The sequence below is a fragment of the Martes martes genome (assembly GCF_963455335.1).
Source record: "Martes martes genome assembly, chromosome: 3".
NCBI classification, from domain to species: domain Eukaryota; kingdom Metazoa; phylum Chordata; class Mammalia; order Carnivora; family Mustelidae; genus Martes; species Martes martes.
In genome coordinates, this window is record NC_137890.1 from 99,652,740 (window position 1) to 99,678,286 (window position 25,547).

The 25,547-nt window shown below is 41.6% G+C and overlaps 1 protein-coding gene across 1 annotated transcript in view; it reads right to left on the minus strand.

The window, feature by feature from the left end:
• Nucleotides 1–25,547, minus strand: part of NCKAP5 (NCK associated protein 5) — an 894,518-nt gene that overhangs the window by 211,510 nt on the left and 657,461 nt on the right. Inside the window, exon 8 of the mRNA XM_080799084.1 lies at nt 4,446–4,514. Coding sequence (XP_080655210.1) covers nt 4,446–4,514 — 69 coding nt within the window. The remainder of the gene's footprint in view (nt 1–4,445; nt 4,515–25,547) is intronic.

Here is a 25,547-nt window from a genome sequence, read left to right on the forward strand (position 1 = left end):
TATTCAGAGCCTTTGTTGTTCAAGAATCTGCATTTTTGCAACCACTGCACATCTTTCTGATGCAGAAGGGGCCCAAAAACACACTTTGAGAAATGCTGGGACAGCATTTGCTTTTTTTGTTTGCTCAGACACTGTTGAGGAATTGGAAATAACCCAAAATTTCCACATAGGTCTGTTGCTCTTCTATCATCATATCCAAGTTTGGTGGAGCTTTTATACTCTTAATGGCTCTTTCTGAAAATGTGCTCTGAAGCAAGCATTCAGAGGATCAAGTGCAATGGTTCTTAATCTTGGCTGAATATATAACTCCCTGGAGTCTTTAAGATTCCCAATACTCAGGCTCCACTTTAGACAGACCAGAATTGGATCATAATCTCTGAGACATGGCCCAGCAGGCAGTATTCTTTTCTTTTTGGGGGGCAGGGGGTGAAAATGGTGGTTGTATTAAAACACACGGATAGGATTCAAGGGCAGAAAGAGTGGCTACATGAGGATTGTGAGGGGTGGCTCATTATATACTATGGTGTTGGGAAAGGCAAGGAAAAGGAAGGTTTTCAAAAGAACTTTCATATGCTAAAGAGGACTCACCAGAGACTAGAGGCCTTGCCATTGTCAAGTTAAGGTTGTTTTTCCCCTCTGGCAAGGCTTTAACATTAAGATGGTTGGGAGCTTTCTGGAAGAAAGTCACACATATCCTGCCCAAGAGAGATGGGGTAGAGGGGGGAAGTTGCAGGGTGCTTAGTCTTTGTCTTCAGCTAAACTTCTGCTCCCTCATCATCTTCCCACTGAACAATTTTGACCCTTAAATCTTTAAGTTTGTTGAAGGTTGAAGGTCTTACCTTCTGTAAGTATTCCTGCTGAACAGGGGTGTAGAGATGTCCCTACTTATGGGTCAATATTGATCAGCTGGGGACCATATAGGGGAGTTAAGAAAGTAGAGGTAGCTGAAACCAACATGGACAACATATATGACCCTCCCTTAGTAGAAAGGATCACCTGTCAGCTGCAAGTTACTGCATGAAGGAGTCTTGACACTAGGCAGGGAGGAACCAGCCAGTAGTATTCTTAAACCTTTCCAGGTAAGTCCGATGTTCAGGGAAGGATGAGAACTACTTGGACTTTACCTGCTCCAACCCCTGTGGCTGAAGATGCCCTTTCAGTTCTGCCCCTTTCACTGCCAATTCACTCACTACCTCTCCTGCCCTTTACAGACCCCAGGGCAGTTCACTTCCTATGTGTGTTTCCCTCATTTTGTTCTTCTGTGACTGACCCTCCCTCTCACTTCTGCCAGGCTGGGAGCACCATGACTTCCCAAGCCTGGGTGACCCTGATGCCTGACAAATATTTGTAGGATACAACTGGATCCATCTAAATGTAAGGCCACATCGTGAGATGTTACTTTCGTTTTTTTTTTTTTTTTAAGATTTTATTTATTTATTTGATAGAGATCACAAGTAGGCAGGAAGGTAGGCAGAGAGAGAGAGGAGGAAGCAAGCTCCCCACTGAGCAGAGATCATGACCCGAGCAGAAGGCAGAGGCATTAACCCACTGAGCCACCCAGGCACCCCTACTTCCTTTGTTTTTGCCTGTGTCATTATAATTCTCTCCATGGGAATTAGTTCGTTCTAAAGGAACACTGGCCAAGGCATTAGTGAAAACAAAGAGCAATTCACTGCTTGCCAGCAAACTGTGTGTCTAACAGCTAGAGGAGGAAACTAGACTCAAACATTCAAACCTCCAACCCCCTTAAGAAATCAAGACTGGTCCTTGGTGTTGTCTTTGTATTGCAAGGGAAGGAGAGGAGGAGCTAGGTAGAGGGGAAGTAAAGTGGTGAAGTGTGTGTGTGTGTGTGTGTGTGTACACTAGTGTGTACACATGTGTGTGCCAGTAAGCCCCTATGTCTGTGATGTGGCTCTGTTTCCTTCTGAATGAACACACCCTTTTTTTTTAGAACACACAGAAGGGATTTCCTACTTCCAAGTCTTTCCCCCAAATTCTCAACATGTTCTTCATTTCCCAGAAAATAACAATCAGTGCAAAAGGGACTGAAGAACATTTTAATTTTAGATTATATCCACTTGTGTATGTTTTATGAAACCCACTATAGCAAGGAAATAACTTACATGAGCCCTTACCTTGTTAGTTTGTCTAATTAGTCTAAAAAGTCTTGAAAAGAATTTCCAGTTGGCAGTATTACTACACTCAACTACCCCTTTGAGAGTGCTCTCTTATAATGCATAGAAATGATTGTCTACCCTCACGCAATTAGTTACAAAACAACTGGCATGTGTAATCAGGGGCCAGTATCATGAATGCAAAACATTTGTACCATTCAGAGGTAGTTCTGAGTTGCAAATCACCTCTTTGGCAGCAGTTAATTTTTGCAATTAAGATCAGAGGGACTCTCTCTCTCTGAAAATTCTGTCTTCAGTCAAAACTCTATGTGAAATTATGCTGTGGATGCAAAATTATGTTTGACCCAACACACTCTGATGAAACCTTCTGAATGCAGGCATAGAGAGGGAGCATATGGAAAACAAGACTAAGAGTTTCCACGAAGAAAGACTGTGAGCTTTTTGACTGATGAGGAGGGATGACCTGTGGGAGAATTGTGACAAATAAGAGCTTCCTGTGGTGTGACCCACATAAATTTAACTTCTGAATACAGATTCAACCTCATTAGAATTTCTGCACATGACACTAAAGTGAAACTTTGCTGATCAATACATATGACCCAAGGGCAGTATTTGTTCCTTTCAATATCCTTGGATCTATTTGGTCTTTCTTGCCCTAAACTTTGATTGGACCAAGAGCCTGGGGGACGGGATTGAGAAGTGCTGAACTGGTCTCACTAGACTGAGTCATCGTTCCCCTCTTATGTCAACTTACTTCAGCTATTCTTTTGACTTTGGACATTGCAAAGATTATTCTGAGTCTTTTTAAGTCCTGAGAGGGCAGAGCACTGCAAATACCATTTTGCTTGACTAACTGATATATGGCTAGAAATATTAAACAGGTAAGTAACTTTCTGGAAACAAGCTGAGTGTTCTTCAACTAGTGTAACTGTAAGGCAAAGTGGTCCATAGTACAAGGACAGTGGCTCTCAAACTGTCACCTGGAGAGCCTGCAAACACACAGACCCTCATGCCCACTCCGAGTCCCTTCTGTGGGATGTCTAGGGTAGGACCTCAGAACATGCATTTCCAACAACTTCCCAGGTGAGGCTGATGTTGTCGGCTTAGGGGTCACATTTTCAGAATCCCTGGTGTAGGAAACTCCTGGTCACAGCTGCAGCTCTGGGGAGAGAGACCGCTTCCCCTTTTGGAAGGAGGGGAGAGGTATGTGGTGGCAGTGACGATGTCATAAGGAGGATTTGAAGGTGTGTTCTTCATAGTGTAATCCATCGCCTTCTGGGACTGTGCAGGGGAGGGGAGGAAAGATCAAAAGGAGTTTTCTGGAAAAGGTTTTCTTAATTGTTAGTGAGGAGAAAAAGACTGAAGATCTATATACTAGTTTCCCCTGGTAAGGTAATAGAACATGATGAAATGTAGTTGTGCTTATTTTCTGAAAACCTGGGTCAGCTATTTCAAAACAATTCCTAAGATAACTAGATAGATGTGTGCAAGTTTTAGGACAGATGACTCAGAAAGTCATCCCATTAAATTAATAACTCTAATCACCAACAAAACCCCAGATGAGAGCTCGTCAATGAGGCGAATGGCCAGTCCTTCCTGGGTGTTACTACACACTGAGACTGATGGTAGGATTCCTCACGGAGCGTGAGAGGAATGGCTGAGGAGAACGCGGGCCCTGCACACACTTCAATTTTCCCCTCACCTCCCAGGAGCTCAGAAACGCCCACCATCTTCACCTTCATCTCTTCATTATCATCAAATAATATTTCTTGAGTTTACTCACACGTGTGGCTCTGTTTTTTCCCATTCTGCTCACATTTTCTTCCTCACTTCCCTTTTTTTTTTGGCTTGTTCTCAATCTACTGATTTTTTTTTTTCCCCCTCTGACTGCCAACTGTGAACATCATCCCCACCCACTCTATCAAGGATTTCCTTTTTCAGAAACAGCATCCAATTGGAGATGCAGCGTGCCTTGACATGGCTTTTCTCGTTCACAGGCTGGGGCTCACACTTACTGGACAGAAGGAATTTATCATACAGTGACGCATGCCCCAACTGTGCCCCAAGAATATTAAGTAATAGCCAAACGAAATTTCCAGATGCCTGTACAATAAAATAGGGAGAGGAGGGAAGAGGGAGAGGAAGGGGGAGAGAGACTGACCTTCCTTCTCAATGTCCACATACATGTTTGCAACCTTCCTTTGGAGGACAAAATGCTAACGTTCTGCAGAGGCTGCTAACAGATTAGATCTGACCAAGGGATTCCTAAAAGGTCCAGCATTTTGTGAAGAACCGTTCTAGTCTGCTTACCTCGTCAAGACATCGCTCATACTGTTCCCTTTGATTTTCATTTTCCAAAGCCAATGCTGAATTCTCTGCCTGCAGTGAGATACAAAAATAATACAAATAAATCAATGAAACATTGTGTTAGGTGACAACTTATTCAATACAGTTACTAAATATATCTCCTCAGGATCCAAAACAATCTTTTAGAAGAATCTTTGACAACTTTGCTCTAAGTGCTATTATAAATATCTCAGGGATGACTTCTGTCTTATCAGCTTGTTCACAAAAGTGTATTACCATTTAGAGAAATGCAAGACTTGATATTCTGAACAGGTAGCAAATCAAATCATGGCATGATGTGAGAGTGTTCTGTAAAAAGATTACCATGTTTATTTCATTCTATGAAAATGTAAATGTAAGAAATGCCTCAATCCACTTCATTAAGACCTGCTACAGTTTCACAACCCAATATTTGTTTAGGCCATAGAAAAGAATCTCAGGTAAATTCATGAGAGCATAGTTCCAAATGCAAACCAAGCATGTTGTTTTCCTTGTTAATCAATGGCTATTAAGCATAAGAATATAACGAGAAATTTAAGAATCGAGCTACACTTGAGTATCCGCTCCCCCTTGATAAAAACTACAGCTTTCCTGCTCCTCAGAGCCAGGTAGCTATCTGAATGGCAAATAGGTTATTAGAGGAGACTAGGTTGAATATAGTTACCTGGTTACTAGTGGAACAGTAAGGAGGAAAAGACACTGGTCTAAGCATACTAGGTTTTAGAAGGAGCATGAAATGGTGACATGGGAACTGCCCTCCGCATGGGTGACCTGCGTCCCCTTCAGCTAGTACTGGCCTCCTCTGAGTCCTGAGCTGGGCAAGTTAACCCTTCCCAAAGCTGCAGCAGTGAGCACACCCCTCTTTTCTCCTTATAGTTTCTTCCTATTTAAGAAAAAAAAAACACACACACACACACCAAAAACTTCCTATTTGGAAATTATTTCAAACTTGCAGATGATTTGAAAGAGTAGTATAAAGAACTCCCACATTCCCTTTCCTCAGATTCACCAGGTGTTAACATTTTGCCACACTTGAGAGATCACTAGATCATTCTCTTTTTCTTTCATCGTTTCCCCCTGCAACTTGAAAGGGAACTGCAGACACGATGCCCTTTATCCCTAAATACTTCAGTGTATATTTCCTAATAACAAAAGCATTGTTTTACACAACCACGATATCGTTGTCAAGTTCAGGAAATATTAATTGATACAACACCACAGTCTGATCTTCAGTACCTATTCCAATTCATCCATTGTCCCAATAGTGTCATCACAGCGATTTTTTTTCAGTCCTGAAACCCATCCAGGGTCAGGCACCTACTGCATCTATTTGTCATTCATGTAGGATGCTGGAACGTTCCAGAACAGTCCTTCATCTTTCATGCTATTAATTTCTTTTTCTGTTTTCATTTCTTTGTTTCCTTCCTTCCTTTCTTTTACTCTCTTTCTTTTTCTTTCTTGGAAGAGTAAAGGTCAGTTATTTTGTGGAATGTCCCTTACTTAGGGTTAGTTTCAAGTTTCCTTCTGCACACTTGGCAGGAGTAGCACATGACGGATGTTGGGTCCTTCTCAGTGCATCCTATAAGAATTATATCATGTCCATGTATCCATTACTGGACATGTTAGCTTTGACCACTTGGTTAAGGTGGGGGTCTGACAAATCTCTCCACTCCAAAGCTACTCTCCTTTTGTACTTAATAAATTGTGCAGAGATGTTTTTAGACTGTGAAGATAATATATTTCTCATCAAACTTTCATCAGTTTATCTTAGCAACCACTGATGAATCTTACCTGAATCAATGATTCCTATGGTTGCACATGGTGACTTCTCACTCCATTATTCCACATACATTTATTTAATTTTTTTATTTTAATAAACATATAATGTATTTTTATCCCCAGGGGTACAGGTCTGTGAATCGCCAGGTTTACACATTTCACAGTCCACATACATTTATGAATTTACATTCTATCATAAGAAAATGCTTTTCCTATTTATTACTTATCAGTATGAATACATGGATTCTTACATTATTGAAACGGTTCTAAGTCATTACCGTATGTATTATGATGCTCAAGTTATCCCAGCTTTGGAAAGGTGAATGTCTATAACCTGGGTCCTTTTGACTGTTTTCATCACCTTGAAAAGACCTTTTTTTTAGGCTCAGGGAAATGTTCCAAGCCCACTTTGCTTTTTCTTTATGCCATTCCTGAAATCAGCCATTTCTCCAAGGAAACCTGCTTGCTTTTAGTTGGGGAATGGTAATTGGAAAAGAAGATCTGGTTATTCGTGTATGCCAGTGAGAGGTCATTTCTTCCAGTCCCTTTCAGTGAAAGGGTCTCTGTCTTTCTCTTCTCACTATACCTACACACACACACGCGCGCACACACACACACACACACATTCTCTCTCTCTCTCCAGCCCCTACAGAATTCTTCTTTGCCTCCCTCATTTCATATTTGTGTCTTCCTCTTCCACAGTAAGAACACAGGCAGCCATACATTCACTCATTTACTCAATCCCACAGCGCATGCAAGATTGCTACTGTATGGGAAACAGTGGTAAGAAGAGTTCATGATGTGTTTTTCCTTTAGAACGTGGGTACACAGTAATGATGCTATGTTCAAAAGTTAGTAAATTGGTAACTGTCACCCATCTCTGTCGTTATGCTATTTATTCCTTTGTGCAGTTCAGCTCGTTTGTTTCTGACAGTACTCAGATTTAATTTCTCTTCTTGTACATTTCATCTCAATTTCTGAATATAGAAAACATTAATATGATCCCAAAGGTCAACAGTATACTAAAGGGACAATCAGTGAGGTGTCACTTTCTCTCCTACTTCTCCTCCAGTCCCCTCCACCTTTTGCAGGTTCTTTAATAGTGTTTATTATTCCCTTTTGGGTCTTACTTTATTGTTACTATCTAGTTAAAATCGCTTTCCTCGGCTCCCTCCAATTACATGTGCCACAAACATGTCTCCCCTCAGTTCTTCTTCCTACCAGTCCTCCTGTCACATTCTTTTCCACTTTATCAGCGTGTTTCACTGTTCGTACACCCTGTTCCTACTCTTGTTTTAGCGTCTTTACCACATGATGATTGGAGGACGCTGGTCTTCTATTTCTCTAGCATCCTAAAATTTTCCCTCTTCCTTTTCTCGGCAGAACCAGATATTCCAATGGCACCTCTTCTTCTCTCCTTGTTTCCTTCTCCCCAGAAACCTTGCTTCTCTGAGACTGCCCCCCCGCCCCACTTTCAAGCCCTGCCCTGCATACACAGACAGCACTGGGCACACTGAGTCTCCATTTGTGGTCAGTATGAGGAACGCTTTGTCCCCACACTCTGCCACCACCCTCTCCTGGAACACACAGGCTTGTAACCACAGCTCTGTGGGTATTTGGTGTTTGTCTACTAAATAGTGATTTGAAGTTCTAATGTTCCATTTTCTGGTAACACAGAAGGCATGGATTGTATGTGGTTTTATTTGTGCCTCTGATGTCTGCAATATTTTCTCTGACAGGTGTCTAAAAAGCTCCAGATTGAGGCCAGTTTGTTATTTTCATCTACAATGAAACTCAGATGCAGCAATCAAATGAAAATGGGGGGGGGGGAGTTGAGGGAAATTGCCCACAGAAGCCTTTTGGGAAGTGCTCTTGCCACTGTTGGATCATCTTGACCTATTTCTGGTTCACGTCCGAGGATTCAACCCCTGTTTCTTCTTCAGGTACCAGTTCCAATACTTGGCTTTGACTTCTTTCCTCTGGACCTGGTCCCTGTTTCAGCATCCACCCAAATACTTCCGTCCCTTGGGCAGGATCCTGCGATGTTCTTTCCATTCTTGTCATGGGCAGACATCTCCCACACAACCCAGCGATGCTATCCTCAGGCTGATCAGCTGTTTGGACTTGTTCAATATTGGTTATCCCTGAACTGTTTCTTCTCTTCCTTCCCACCTCCAACCCCCCACTCTCCAGCACTCAACTGAAAGCTGTTTCCTTATTGCTTATTGCTGTTTCCCTCAGGGATGGCTGTCGTCTGTCACACCAAACCTCTTTCATACCTGAGGCTGGTATAACCTCTCCGGTCCTCCCTCAGCCCAGGTGGGAGGATGGGCTCCCGTTCCTAGCCCCATGGTTGCAGGCTACCTGGCAATACCCGGTTATGAAACCTTTAGCAAGTCATTTAAGCTTGCTGGGTTCACAGTTCCTTAGGCAATAAATGAAGGGAACAGCCTAGCCAATCTACAAAGTGACTTCCAGTTCAAATATTTGGATATCGTGAATCGCAGGGGAACTGCTGGAATTCCATTTCTATAAAGTCGCTGCTTTCTTCAGACAAATTGAGCTCGCGTGGGGTCTGCTGGTTTCAGGAAGGCAACAGCACAAAGGATAATGGGAAGAGATAAAGGAGAGAATGGCAATGCCAGTTTACGTTGTTTTCACTTTAAATGTCTTGGAAGAAATGTGTAAGGAAATAAAGCTGAAAATGGGAATTTATATGGGATGTCTCTATCTCGCTCCTACTCACAATATCATGTTGCAATAACACTACAATCGATCCATTCAGATAATTACCATCATTATGCCACTTACATTACTTGCCTCACGTTTACTGCTCTGACAATCTATTACAGGCAAGCAAATTAAACACCTAAAGGGTGCTGGGGAAGACACTAGTCGTCACAGTTATGGTTAATGTGTTCAGTTGCAGAGACCAATTTAATTGATGTAATCCTACATATCCCAGGGGACAACAGAGATATTAACAATTATGCCAGTGAAGTTAAAATAATCTTGAACTCGTGATCTTCTTTAATCCATTTGCATTTATTAGAAATTCAGGATTTACCTGCTACCAACACAAGGCAACAGGGGAAAAAACAAAAGGAGGATGAAAACAAACCTTAATTAAATGTGATTTAAAGAAACAGTAAATCATTTTATGGCAAGAATGAAAAAGGACAAGGGTAAGAGGAACAAGAGAAGAAGTAGGTGTTACTACCGAGAATTATGGGGATGACAACACAGGTCTTTTCTACTTCAAGAAATTATGTTATTAAATCAGTATACACAGAGGATGTAATTAGAGCGTGCATGCTAAATGTAACAGTGGGTCTCTGTGTTCAGCTTTGTCTTCTACAACAACCAAAAACTTTTGCTAGACCAAGTCCCTGATTTAGAGCTTAGTGTGGTTTCTTCATGACTTTCAGTTGCTGGGATTTAAATATGTTCCTGATTTCATCTCTAATGTTCTCACACATCTTTATAAAACCGAGCACCTTCATAGAGTAAATTCATATTGTTTTGGTTCACCATGGAGAGTGGGTCAAAGTGAACCTTTATTTAAAAGGATCTATGGGGGTGCCTGGGTGGCTCAGTGGGTTAAGCCTCTGCCTCCGGCTCAGGTCATGATCTCAGGGTCCTGGAATCAAGCCCCACATCAGGCTCTCAGCTCAGTGGGGAGTCTGCTTCCCCTCTCTCTCTGCCTACCTCTCTGCCTATTTGTGTTCTCCCTTGCTGTCAAATAAAGAAATTTTTTAAAAAAAGGAACTATGTTTCTCAGAGGTCTTGCTCTGTGAATAAATTCTAGCCAGAGCTTACAAATGACTGAAAGGACTGACACTTCTAGATCACTGTTGCACATCAATTCTCTAAATGCTAATTAGATCTAAGATCTCATTAGATCTAAGATCTAAGATCTCTCCATACCATCCCCCATGGTTGAATACATCCCCCACGGTTGAATGTTTGTGTTGCCCTGGAACCCATATGATGAAATCTTATTGCCTGATGTGATGGTGTTAGGAGAGGAGGGGGTGCTTTGGGAGTGATTAGGACATGAAGGCTGGATCCTCAAAAGTGGGATTAGATTTATATAAAAGAGGCTCCGCAAAGCTTGCTAGCTCCCTTCCACCCTGTGAGGACACAGTGAGAAGGTGCTGGCTATGAGCCAGAAAGAGGGCCCACACCAGAGCTTGATCAGGCTTGATTTTGGACTTCCAGGTCTCCAGAACTGTGAAGAAATAAATTTTCATTGTTCATAAGCCACCCAGTCCACGGTATTTTGTTATGGTGGTCTGAATGGATTAATACAACATCCTTTTCCACAGACCAAAGTTAGAACAGTCCTACACAAGAGTTCCCTCTGCAGTAACGACTTCATTCAAGGCTTTCACCGCCTGTACTCTGTTCCCACGTATCCATCCAACATCCATCTTCCTGTGTTTGCTGCTTGAGAGAATTCAGCATCTCTCAAGTCAGGCCATGGCCCTGACTTGATGAGGTCTCTCGGAAAGCCCCAGCTCTGGTTCCTAAGGCTGCACCTCTTGTTCTGCTGAGGGAGCCTGGGATATGCTCCACTTCCTTATTGACCCTTCTAAATTCCACTCATTTTTTGTGGTTTGGCTCAAATCTGAACCCAAAAAACTAAAATGGGGGGATATATTAAATTTCAAGTAATTTCAGATGTACACAAATATTTGGAAACCATTACAAAGAATTCCCCTCACCTTCCCTCCAATTCCTCAATGTTTACCTTTTTACCACACCTATTTGATCTTTTGTTTTATATCTATTTATAATGAGATGATTAAAAATTTTTTTTGAAAGTAAAGTTCAGACATGATAGCCTTTTGCCCTTTAATACACAAATTAATGTTACATAACCACTGTGTACTTTTCAAATTCAAGAATGAACCTAATGCACTCTACAGACCTTGTTCAAATTTCACCAATTATCCCTCTAATGTCCTTATCACATCCAGGATCAACTGCAGGTTCCCAGAGCTGCATTTAAAATGATCATTTCTCTTTAGTCTCCCATAACACGGAAGAGTTCTTTTGCCTTTCATGACTTTGACATTTCTCAAGAATACAGGCCAGGTATTTTGTAGAGTGTCCTTCAATTTGAGTTTGTTTGATGTTGCCTCATGGTTACATTAAAGTATTTCCCTTTATAATCAGTTTTTTTCTGAAAATACGTAACTATCCAAAGTCTTTGAGATTATGCAAATATCTAAATACTCACACTTTGTCCATTCATTTTAGAATCCATTTTATAGGTTTTTTTTTTTTTTTTTGCCTAAAACATGTATTACAGTAATGGTTACCAAATAGTGATTTTTAAATTCCTCTTTTCCTCCTATGTTCATTGGTTTGAACTCTACCAAAAAGAGAGATCATACATTTTCATAGTTATAATGCCCTCAATTGAGATTATTGGTTTTATGAATATTATTAGTCTTCTCCAGTTAAACTAAAAGCCTTCTGAGGTAGGGATCAAGCATTATATGCCTCTTTTCAAAAGAGAAATTTTTAAACTTGTGCATTTTTACTAGAGTTTTGGGTAGAAACTAAACCTTTTCATATTTATATATACTTAATATTAATGAGTTTGCACAAGTTGTATGTTAGGCACTTTTACCTATGTCCTCCAGTGCTGGTCATACACATACTTATGGATATATCCTGATGCATCTTTTTGATAATATTTTGTAACCAAGTGGGAAATTAAACAAATAATTTTTACTCTGCACATACCAATTTATTATTATGCTGTCTATAGTTTTCAAAAGAAAAAACCCAGTATACATCATCTGACGCATGTTGACAACCGGCAGAATATTTTAAGTTACTTCTCCATAATGAGCAGTATGAGAAGTTCAGTTTTTGCTCCTTACCTAAGAGTGTTAATTTCATTCATCACTAGTATCATCATAATGGTAGATTAAAGATGGCTGCAAACGCTTTATGATTTATCTCCTTGACTCTGGGCTGGCCTTATTGACTTGCGTGACCAATACAATGTGGCTAAAGTGCCATTTTGAGGACTTCCAAGGCTAGACCATGAGATTTTGGGCTTCTACCTTGGCCTCTCAGAACACTAGCTCTTGGTGTCTTGAGCTGCCATGTGAGAAGGCAGGTTTCTTGAGGTGGTATCAGACCCAAGTCCCATGGAGAGGTCCTGGAAGATGAGACATCATGTGGAGAGATACAGCCTAGACATGAGAATAAAGAAGCCATCTTGGAAATGGATCTCCTAACTCTAGCTGACACTACCTGGACTGGAGATGAATCCAGTTGTGTCCTTTTCAAATTTATGACCCACAAAATTGTTAGGAGAATAAGACAGTCATTTTAGGCCTCAAAGCTTACACAGCAATAGGTAAGTGGAATGGACATATTTAGGGGATAAGCTAAAACATCATTTCTTCTAGGCATGCATTCAGTTGTTGAGCTCTTGCTGTCTTCCAAATTGCATGCTGGGGAGGATACAAAGATATATAAAACATAAGGGCTACCTCAAAGAAGGAAAAAACCTAGTACAGGAAACAAACTAATGCCTCACATTGAAAGCCATCATGCAATAGGATTAGAGAAAAAAAACAACTAATTTTATGTGAGATAGGAAAGATATTTCCTGAAGAGGTAACTCGATGTTTGACTAAGCCTACTCAAGAAGTCCTCATTGGAACGAATAAAAATAATATGATTTTGAACAAAATGCCAAGGAAATGACATCTGGCTTGTATTAGCAATCAGAAATAAATTATGCCACCCTGCTCAAACCCTGGGTGTAGACATTGTCAAATCATTATGAAAATGAATAATGTCAGGCACCGGTAAATATCCACTGCAGAGAAAACCTTGGGCTCAAGAACGATGAACAAGAACAAACTGATGGCATGCAAATTGAAGTGGTAGAAATTGAGCAGGGGTAGAATGGTCTGGAAGAAAGAAGGTGGAAAAAGGAGGGGAAAAAAGAAAAAAGGAATCTACAGTAATTACAAAGGATGCATCCCTATGGCTACCACTGTTGCATTTCAAAATGACATCTTCCCAGCTTGCTGAAAACCTTTCAGTTCAGTAAAGGTAGATAAGCCAGAATAAGGGTAAGAAATCATGGTTTGGCCTCACAGATGGGAAAGTGTCCTCCTTTATGGCTGCGACCCTGAATCAGGGTGGCACTCTAGCTAAATAATTTCCTTACTGACTACAGTCAGCCTAGCAACTTTGGTCTGTGGGCCAAGGAACTTCACATACAGCCTTCCAAGCAAAACACAAGCATGTCCCAAATACCCCTAATTATACTGTCACCTGTTCTATTTTGAAAGCTGTCTAAAAACACTAGGAGGATAAAGCACCAAAGGAAGGGCTAAGTATGCCATCACATGTCATCCAAGTAGGCACATTTTAATTTAGCAGAGTGGTAGGAACCTGAGTACGAAGGACACCAAGAACTAGACCTGGATATGGAGTCTCCTTCCCATCACCACCATCTGATGAAACTGATTCAGTCTGTATCATTCACCTGAACAAGTCTGGTCACTGTAGTGGTTGTGTAAGGAATAGGTGGCTAAGGGATGTTTCCCTCTGACTGTATTTAAGAACTCTATACCCAGGCAGGGTCTAGGGTTCCTGTACAGCTCGGAGGCAAATTCTGTCATCCTAAAAAAATTTCAGGAAATACTTGCAAGCTGTGTCCATCCCCACAAGAATAAACATGGACACCTGTGTGTCCATACATGCAGATAGAGCATCAGAATGTCCTTGCTCTTGCACTCAACAAACCCTAGGGATGCCCACTAAGTACTGGCCCAGAAGTTCAGTGGGCACTGAAGTTGAAATAAAAAGATATCCCTGGTTCAAGGAGTTCAGGATCCCCTGCAACGACAACAGGTTATGCAGACCTAGCCATAGGTTCCTTTTTGAAGAAGTAGAAATAGAAAATGTTTTATGGTGAGACATCTGTGTACTTTCTGAATTTAAATCCTCAGGTGGGGCTTTAGGCCAGGTGTTTGCAAACTTGGGTGTGTATCACGATTACTCGGTATGCTTGTTAGATCAGAATGTTAGACCCCATTGGTTTGGACACAGCACATCTAGGGAAGGACCTGTGAATTTGCGTCTCTGACAAGTTTCCAGGTGATGCTGTGGAACCCCATTCTGAGAACCAGTGTCCCAGATATGGATTGATTTCAGAATGAAGGCAGTTGTTACCCTCTGCCACCTCCATCCTCTGAACTGCTCAGGAGTTTCTTAGTGCTTTTCTGGAACTGGAGGTGGCCACCATGTTGTTCTCTCTACTGGGAAGCCTTCACCAATCTCTTGAGGTAGAATGGTGCATGCTCTCTGCTTCCACGACGTACCACCTGCATACTTTGCATAGAGCACTTACCATAAAGATTCTCACTTCAGGGGCACCTGGGTGGCTCAGTTGGTTGAGCCTCTGCCTTCGGCTCAGGTCATGATCCCAAGGTCTTGGGATTGAGCCCCGCATCGGGCTCTCTGCTCTGCAGGGAGCCTGCTTCCCCCACCTCTCTCTCTCTGCCTGCCTCTCTACCTACTTGCAATCTCTGTCTGTCAAATAAATAAATTAAATCTTTAAAAAAAAAAAAGATTCTCACTTCATAGAGATGAAAACATACAATTTTGAATTTCACTATCCTTACTCAGTTTATGAGTCCATCTCTCTCCTCAGACCTCAGCAATTCTCACTGTGGGGGGTGGGGGGGAAGAGTCCCTGAGCTGATATGTCATTGTGTGTCTCTGTGTCTGTGTGTGTGTGTGTCCATGTAGAATAGGAAAATATGTGTGTGATTTGTAAAGTATTACTTCATATTGTATTATATCTGAAAAATAATAAAAGGTAGTGCTTTCACAACAGAAACAGAAAAAAAAAAATCTTGATAATTTTCTTGCCTGCTGGGATATACAGGAAGGAAAGCCATGTGTGGAGTTGGTAGGTGGGAGGAGAGGTAAGAAGGGTGTATCATCCTAGAGGAAAATATGAGATTCTAATAGTGCTTTTTAAATTTCCTTTTTATTTTTGTTTTTTAATAGCAGGAGACCTGCTTTGAAGTCAGGTGAGTGTTTATTTGGATCTTGGTGATGCCTCTCCCCTGCCATGACCGCAGGCAAGTCACTCGGGCTCTGAGTCTGTCTTCTCCTTGGTGAATGAGAGGATAATAAATACCCATCGCTCTTTTGATGTTGAATGGCGTGATGAATGTAAAACACATCTAACACGGAGCCTGGCCCATTATAGGATTCGATCAATATTTGTTTCCTTCTGTCCTTTGTACAACAACTCCCATCTGAACCCGGACAGCTCATGGGCTTAGCTGGGGGATGGGTGTCAGCCAGGGCATGTCCTGTGGGCAGCAGAGATTCCAGCCAAGAGAAGAGTGACCTGCGCCCTCACACCTGGGTATTTTTTTATTTTTTTAAGATTTATTCAGTTTTGAGAGAGAGAGAAAGAGAAAGTGTGGGGAGGAGTAGAGGGAGAGAATCTCAAGCAGATCTGCCCCCTAGCATGGAGCCTGACATGGGGCTCAATCCCAGGATCCTGAGATCTTGCCCTGAGCCAAAATGGAGAGTCAGATGCTCAACCGACTGAGCCACCCAGGTGACCCACACCTGGGTATTTTCAACAGCCTCGCATATAGTTAGTTTAGCTTCTGGCCCTGGCTCCTTTCACCTACAGCCTCCCCTTCTCCCTTCCCCCACCCCTCTCTCCCCTCTCCTCACTTCCACTTGCTGGTACTGATTTATCTACTACCCTCTGCTACAGAAAACCCTGCTCTCTGAGAGATACCCCCAACTCCATTCACATTAAGATTCAAAGCTGATAAATACAGCACTAAGAGGATTTGCATTTTAAGAGAGGATTAGGGAGTGAATCTTTAATTGTAGCATTGTAGGAATTAGAAAGTGGGCAGGTTTGCAGGGGTGTAGGACGGTCTGGAACAGGGCATCTCATTCCACCTTGAAATCATATCACAAGTGATCGCCTATGGGGCTTTCCTGGAAGGCCTGGAAGGCCACGATCATGATCATGATCGTCTCCACCATATCTTGGGCTCATTGAGAAGAACAATGTGCCGCTCACAGTTCCCAACCGGTACACACGAAATAGTCATCTGTCTGCCTTGTGAATGCCACTGAGCTAGGTGCCTGTTCTCATGCTCCACAGGACCCTGCCAGCCCTGGGTTAGAGCACCCACCACACGTGGTGCAGGGTGGTTGGCGTACCCCCACCCCACCTCTGCTCAGGGAAGGCAGGCGATGTTCTTCCCATACCCTGCACTGCCCGCGACACCGAAGGGTACCCAGACCACTTGTAATTCTGACCCTTTCCATATATAATTCTTACTTCCCAGGGCTCTACACCTGAGGTAGGATCATAAAAATACTAATTGGTTAGGGGGATAAACACTCCTGTTTTATGCATCCGAGATTCCGCTTCCTGATTCTACTCAAACTTCCTTCCAAACCTTTGCCACTTGAAAGGCCGCAGGCATGACATGTCAGCACATCACCACAGCTGCTGACCATACCCCCAGCCCTATATCCGATCCTATAAGCAGTAACAGAGAAGTCCAGCTAAACCCTTCAGGCTGACAGGGAGTAACTGAGCCAGGTGGAGGCAGACACAGGGGAGCCAGTGGCTCGGGGTCCTGAGATCTACATACAACCTCCTGGCAGGGGGACCACGTTCTCACCTCAGCAAAACAACCAGCTCCTCTTTGGGAGCGTGCTGGCAAATGTTTAATGATCTGTTCTCTGGAACAGAGGAGCCCCGCTTTGTAGTCTTCTGTAATTTCTGATTCAAAAGGATCGATGCATCCCTATGTTTATTACAGCACTAATTACAACAGTCAAATCATGGAAGCAGCCTAAATGTCCATTGATACATGGATGGGTACAGAAGGTACAGTCTAGATGCACAATGAACTATTCCTCAGCCATAAAGATGAATGAGATCTTATCATTTGAGATAATGTGCATAGATCTATGGTATAATGCTAAATGCACTGAGTCAGAGAAAGACAGATCTCTGATTTCACTCATATGTAGAATCTAACGTAACAAAATGAAGAAACAAAGTAAAAACCAAACCCATATATATAGAGAACAAACTGGCGACTGACAGGGGGTGGGTTAGCAGGTACAGGCTTCCAGCAATGGAGTGAGTAAGTCCCAGAGATGAAGGGTACAGCACAGGGAGTACAGTCAATGGCACTATAATACTGTTCTATGGCGACAGATGGTTGATATACCTGTGGTGAGCCTCATATGCAGAGCTGTCCAATCCCTATGTTGTACATCTGAAACTAATGGAAAACAAACAGCAAAGTGTTGTAAAATAATCAGGAAGTGATGAGTGTTGAGTGTGTCCTACTTTCCCCTGTAAATGTTACCTATAAAATTCAACTAATAATTACTGTGTTTAAGGACAGGCGCACAAAATTTTTGAAAAAATAACAATTGGATATCCAAAGCTGGTATGAGCTTGCTACCACTCATCACTATTCCACTCTACCACAGGGCTTGGCTACAGCTCTCCAGTGGTGTAAGTATGTCCATTTGTATCTTTCAATTCAAAAGGTTAACTGATGGTGCTCTGCTTGTCATTTCATTCAGGAACCTACTTGACTCAATGGTGACTGTCAGGCCTCAGCTCAATGCCATTCCCACTTCTGCCCTCTTCCCAAGTTCTGTTTATACAATTTAGTTTCAATTTAGTTTCAGAAACTCAAGGATAAAGTGTCATGAAGTGATTAGCACATGCGCATCCTCCCTCATTTAATGGGGCTCTTCCCTTCATCTCCTCACTTGCTAAAGGTAAGTTTGCCTGACCACCCCTCCTCCACGACTCTTTCACCACCCCCTTCTCTGGCCCCATCCCAACCCCACACCAGCTGGAAGAGGAAAACTGATGCATTCAGCCTGCAAAAGACCATGTTTGAGAGTCAGAGCTGTGTGGATTTAGGGAAGTGAAAATGTGTATGTCAGACAAGTGTGTGCTTTTAAAGAGTGATACAAACATGTCATTATTCCAAACATTTAATAGCACTGTCAAATTATTCCTATTAAAACCGAAAACCTCAGCAATTCAATAAATTACATATTTGAGCTCAAGATGTAACACGTGTTTTCCAACCATGACAGAGTCAACAATTCAGATACTCTAAAATTCTGAGCAAAAGCAACCTTTGCACATACTTTACCCGCCCCCACCCCCACCCCCTGGCTCTGAGACGTTCTTCCGAGATAGCAAATCAAGCCTTTCAAGCAATTCCTTCAAACTGAATCACTCCCTTCTTAGTAGAGGAGGATGAACACCTGGTCTCTTAGACATTTCTCAGACTATATTTATTTATATTTTGTTCTTCAAAATACTTGAGGAATAAGTATTTGTCCCCCTCTACCAAGAAGCAGGTGATTCAGGCTGAGGAACTGACTGGGAATTTCTTCAGGAATAGGACTCTTGACCTCTGAGCTACACAGGAACTGAAAGACAATTGGGAAGGAAACAAGCACATGTATCTGTGTTCTACAAATCATTTTACCCCAAAGAGGAATTTACTTAAAACTGCAAAGTAAAACTACAAAGATATACCATTACATAAACACACATACACACACACACACACACACACACACACACACTGGCTCCCGTGGAAAAATTCTATATGGCAAGTGTTGGAGCTACAGGAACTTTCAGATAACACTGGTGGGAGTATAAATCAGTATACCCATTTTAGAACAGTTTGGCATAACCTACTGAAGGAGAAGATACTCACACCTCTGACCCAGCAATGCCATTTCTAGGTACATTAACCATAGAAGCCTGTGAATTGGTCATAAACATGTATTCACAGAAGCTTTACTCTTATCAGCTACCCTAGTGAAATAATTCACATGAAGATTAACATTACAATGGATAATTTGTGAATTTCTATGACACAATACTACACAGAAATAAAAAAGAGTTACATGTATAACGTGGATGAATCTTGCAACAATAGCCCTGAGGAAAAGAAGCAGGATGTATACTTAAACATATGTGTGTGTGTGTGTGTGTGTGTGTACACAGCTGACCCTTGAACAACATGGGTTTGAACTGCACAAGTCTGCTTGTATGCAGATTTTTATTGATAAATGCAGTACATTTTCTCCTCGGATTAACATTTTCTTTTCTCTAGGTTACCTTATTGTAAGAATATAGTAAATAATACATCGAACATATGAAATCTGTGTTAATTGACTGCTTATGTTATTGGTAAGGCTTCTGGTGAACAGTAGGCTACTAGTAGCTAAGCTTTTGGGGATCCAAAAGTTATATGCAGAATTTCAACTGTGCAAGGGGTTGGTACCCCAACCTCTGTGTTGCTTAAGGTCAACCATATATATACATAGCTACACACATGCATACATACATAATCCTCCAACATGATTTCATGTGCAGAGTTTAAAAACTGGAAAAGTTAAATTATATTGTTTAGAAATACATATATAAAAAGTAAAACTATTTTTTTTTTCAAAAAGCAAAGAAATGATGATTACAGAAATCAGATTAATTATTACCTCCAGTAGGGAAAAAGGAAGGTGTGATAAGAGAGGAGCCCATGAGGGGCCCTGGGTTATTGGCAATATTTCATTTGTTGACCTAGTGGCAGTTATTCAATTTCTTTGCTTTATCATTCTTAATTGTCAATACACATTCCTGCTCATTTCTGTAACTACGATTCACACACACACACACACACACACACACACAAACCCACAAATAAATAATAGAGCAGTAGGCAGGACTCAAGGGCAAGGGAGTTCTTGAAGTGCCTCGGTGGGCTTGGGGAACCCCCATTCCCCAGTAACACTGGGATGAGGAGTCAGGGTGAAGGGATGTGAAAAAATGCATATTTTTACGAACTAACCCCAGCTCCTGTGATTGAGGGGCCTTAAGGGGAAGCTAGAGAAAGGAGAAAACATGTGACTGCAGCATCCCTGTCAAGGGTGACCCGCCTGACATCAACTAGGGGGAGAAAGACATGCATTCGAGAGACAATTCAAACAGATTCGCCAGCTCCTAAGCACAAGCTGGATGAGAAGGAGAGCTGAGATGTGAAGATGTCATGAAGTTTTTTTAATCTCAGGTCTTTGAGAGGGTGCTAAAGTCTTTAGTAGAGTTGAGAACAAAGTGAGATATAGAGTATTATGGGAGATTTTTAGGAAAAAGTCTATTGCTTCCTATATAATGCTTTCCCTCCCTTCCTTTGGAGAAGAAGAAACCACAACAAACACATAAGCTTTGCTCTTAAGCAAGGTTTGCCAGCAGTCACCTTGATCCCGCTCGCCTTTCTTCCATTGTTTGCATGTTTTCATGAAATTCTTTTGTTCAGCCATGCCAGCGTCTCACACTAACTGTTTCTACTGTCTTTAGGGAAGAATGGTGTCCCTTTGCCTAAGACTCCAGAAGGAAAAGATAGCAAGCTTTAGGAAGACTGTAGTTCAGTTTAATGATTAAGCATAACCTCTGGATTTTCCACGCAGGACAAATGTCCTTCCACGTTGATGGAGCAGATGGACAGCAGAGAAACAATGGAAAGCGACTTCAGCCCTGCTCCCTGCTTTCATCTGTTTCCAACATGAGTGGGCAACAGCTGTTCTCAAATACTCAAAGCTTTTCTGCAAGGATGGAACACAACAGGCAATATGGTGTCTAAATACAATTTAGTCTGGGTGTGGTTTTTAGGTGGCATTTACAAGGACCTGTGAAACCCCTTGACTTCTTTCTGTCATTTAGTGTTTGGAAATTTCCACCAAGGTTACAAAAAAACTAAGTAAGATCCGGACATGAGAGAGGAGTTACCCTTGAATTTGTGGCAGTTTTCAAAATAATCCATTTTGAAGACATAATGAGTTCAGTTTTGTATATTTGAGATCTGAACGTAACAGCTGGAAAAGGTCTATCCAGGAGTTGGATGCATGGGTCTATTTTAAGCCAGGGCTGGAGTCATTGCTGTAGCTGGGATGGAGAAGAGCAAGGGAGCTGTACAAAATAATGGCAGGGACAATGACAGTTACCACACACTGATGATTACCATGTGCCAGGCTCAGTGCCCAGCATTTAATATACTTCATCTTCCTATGGAGAGTCTGTTGTTATCTCCATTTCACAGACAAGCAGCCTGAGGCTCCAGGAGATTTAGTGACTGTCTTCAGGTTGCACAGACCTGACCGAATCACAAGTATTCTAAACCACTACAGTAAACATCTTCCCATCCTGAACTCCCAAATGTCATGCTAACGTGAATACCCTTGTAGAAACCTCATTGCCTGTTTCCAAGTCCAAGAGCTAAAAGGGGGTGGTGGCATGATTTTCTGCTTCTCTTTAGAGAACTGGCAAGCAGCACGCTTTGCTTTGAAAATGGTGGGGAAAGAAGAGAGCTAACACCTTTATATACTACCCTAATTCCTTTCATTCTAGCTTTTTAAATTTCCTGGGTTGCTTTGTGTGGGTGAGTGGGTGGGAGTTGGCAGATATTTTTAAGCAGTTGGGACCCAGGGGTGATAAAGGATGAGGGGAACTGAAATGTAATTCCTTTTTGAGGGCTAGGATAAAAGAAGAGTAAACACCTCAGCTCACAGCTCAGCTCAGGTACAATAATAGACATGTAGGCTAGAAAGCTGGCAGCTACCAATTTTATTAAAAGACTTTTTTCCTGTTTGAATTACACATCACTTTACCAAGATAATATTGAATCTCCGTGCACACTGTGTACTTACCCAGTGATGCTGCTAGGGAGGTATTTTATACCTAGATGACATCTCATAGAGATATTTAAAGTATATGCATAGTGTGATGTCAAGCATTCTGGATTTTTTAGTTATAGTTTGGTGGTTCCTAAAAACATTTTCCAGCAACATGATGTGGCAGAGACAATGGCCAGGAACACATGGTTTCAAATTCTGACATTTACTTGCTGTGGCATTGATCAAGTTGCTTAACCTCTCTTGACTTTATTTTTTTCCCCCTCATAAACATGCTAGACTAGATCATCCCCAAAGCTTTTTCCAGCTATAAAATCAGCTCTATATGAATTTATAGAGTGATTACCCAAATATAAATCATCATAAAATCACAGATTCTTAAAAGATGATGAAGAGGACCATACTTCTACTTCTGTCATGGTGCAAACAATCCCTTTGACAAAATTCTGAAATATATGGCCCCCATTTGTCCCCTTCTTTGAGTCCCTGAGGAGATCAGCCAACTTCTGCCAGAAATCACAGAGCCTAGCTGGCCTCGTTTCTCTAAGCCAGACTTCGATGCAATCTGTTGATCAGAGAGAAGGGTAACCAAACCAGAATGAAGTCTCATTAAGACAAACATAGATGAAATGTAGGGCTGTGCATAGCAAAGCTTATTTCCATGTCTCAACAGATGGCGAGGAAAACAATGTCTTGTTGATCTGGTTAGAGCAAATTATATATGAAGAACTCGTCTATACAGTGAGACAGTATGTGTGCAGTGTGCGTGTGTGTGCATGCAGTGTGTGTGTGTGTGTGTTTGTGTGTGTGTGTGTGTGTGTGTGTGTGTATCCATATAGCATATGCTGGCACTGTAGGAATAGGAACCACTCAAATGCCCCAAAACTAAGGTCTAGGGAGACTTTTGTGAAGTCCTATTTCGTGTTGAAGGAAATCAGCAGTGATATATAAAGGGCCTGTAACAGGGTCCCAGAATTGTCTAGAAAGGAACAGTTACAAGCACTGTTCCAAGTGTTAACACCTGTTACATGCACACTACTTCCTCTTGCTAGCATGTCAGTGGATTCCAGGAATACTTTCCTTTGCAACTTGTATAACATTTTCTGTTTTCCAGTTCTAAAAGATCGGGCTTGTGAACCAATCAAAATAATGTTTGTGATCCCGATGATCATTGATTTTGGCCTTGGAGAAAATCAGTTAAAACAAAAACATGAAAACTGAATAATCTAAAAAACAAACAAACAAAAAACCCAAAGTCCCACAAAACACCCCCCCCCAAACACACACACAAAAACATATATACAAAATAGAGTTTCTCAACTTTGTACAACTAACATTTTGGGGCAGATGATCTTTGTTGTGGAGGGGCTCCCCTCTGTATTGTAAGGTGTTGAGCAGTATCCTTGGCCTCTACTCAATATATACCAGCTGCCCTTTGCCTGCTTTTTACAACAAAGTTCACACTTTACCAAATGTCTTCTGGGTGGTGGGCGGGTGTGCATATATGTTCATGCATACGAATGAATGACATCAAGCCTCTACTGGCACGGAGCCTTCAGCACCATGAATGCACCTTGTATAGTTGAAGGGGCTGGGGTATGAAGTCTAACTGTGCAATTTTCTCGATAAAGGGAACTGTAGCCCAGAGGTGTAAAATAATGACTGTCTACCCAACCGTCATAATTCATCTCTTGGTATCAGACACAAGAATATCTGAAAGAGAACCCAACTTCATCAAACCAGTCTCCAATTTACAGACAAGAAAATGAGATCTCTCCTTTCTCTTTTCCTGCCTTTCTGCTCATTACACTGATCATCTGGATGACTTGTTCTGTTAGTTGAGAGTATTAAGTAAATCTTAATTTTATCCTTTAAGGTAGTGGGATTTGTGCCCAATTTACTTGAGGAGACACCTTCTCAGAGCGGGTTCCCTTTGATCAACTAAGTGCAGACAGGTTGAGACAGCTCCAGGCTCAGGTCTCACACCTGCTGAGTTCCACTCAGGTCCCATGGCAGCCAGAGCACAATTATCTAGTCAATTGCTCTGGAGGGAACATCATCTCAAAAACATGACCAAGTTCACACCATCGTAATTAATCAGACAACTGCTCTAGTGTGATGGCAGTTAACACTTCACAGGCTTGGAGCTGTCTTTTTTAGCTCCAGAAAACACTGTTCACATTAAGGCTGAGTTGTATTTACATAACCGGAGTCCTGCATTTGGGTGCTAATTAGCAAAATAATACCCACAATGCAATCCCACTTAAATGTTTCACCTCTGGGTGGAAATGCATTAAGTAAACAACATGTAAAATGAAATAGGATTGTGTCAGTATAATACATTTGCAATAGAAAAAAAAATACTTAAAGTCCCTTATAAAAAAACCAGCCTCTTTGTATTTCTTTGAGCTGTCCGAGAATTACTGTCTCTGAAAAATGTAGCTTTGGGATACTATCAAGACAGGACTATATAAAGAACTACTTTACAAGAGCAAAGAGCAGAGCTGCTCTGTGCATTAACTGCATATAAGTATATGTCAGGGGTTTGAAAGGGGCTGGTTGCAATTTGCAAATGCTAGCATGGGGTTTCAGCCATAATGATGTTAGATCATCTTCTTATGTTTGAGAGCAGAAATGAGACTTATTCATACTTCCAGGTGACATGTATTTTGCTTTTTAAAACCAAAGGTCCTCATTTTCTATTAGCAGTTGAGCTCTTAGTTTCAGGGCATTTGAGGATTCCTGAATTTCTCTGCATATTGATTTTTCACTTACCAACACCCACATACAAAAGCGATTGTTATTGTGCATCACAATGATAATAAAACTGATTTTAAAGCATCAAGGTAAAAAAGAAAAACCACCTGTATTCGTCTGAAATGAAGTATTCTTAAATCTGAAGAAGTCAATTATTATTCAAAGAGCAATCAAGACATGGTTAAGAAATGAGCAATTCAAGAGAAGGGAAGGTATGAAGGAGGCATTTATCAGGCATGGAGGGAAAAGCCAACGAGGGCTGATAGGTGAGATGTCCACTTAGAACTCAACCAGCAACGCGAATCTCTGCTAGGTATCGCTGATAAAGGTCAAGGGGAACAGAGTTATGACACTGAACTTTAAAAATACTGACAGGAAACAAGGGTACTGGTTTCCATGTGCGTTGCCTGCTCTTCACATAAAACCATTAGTCCCTTCACAGTAAGGCTTATTGATTTACACAGACACTCATTTGTCACATCCTGTAAAGTACATTAAAAGCTGCCCAAGTATTTCAAATGTACTCAGCAAATATGCCTTCTGGCCTGTGTGCAGTCTGGGACTCTGGCTGTGTGATATTTTTCATCTGAAGAGTTTGATTCAGGAGGAACCAGCAAGTCAACAAAAGTGCGTAGCCTTGAGACCCCTCCCTGATGTCCCACCAAGAAGCTGCCCTCATGGTTGGGAAATTCTGATGGGGGATTCTACCTGCAGGGATGACAGCGCATCCAACGCAGAGGGTATTCACCAAGG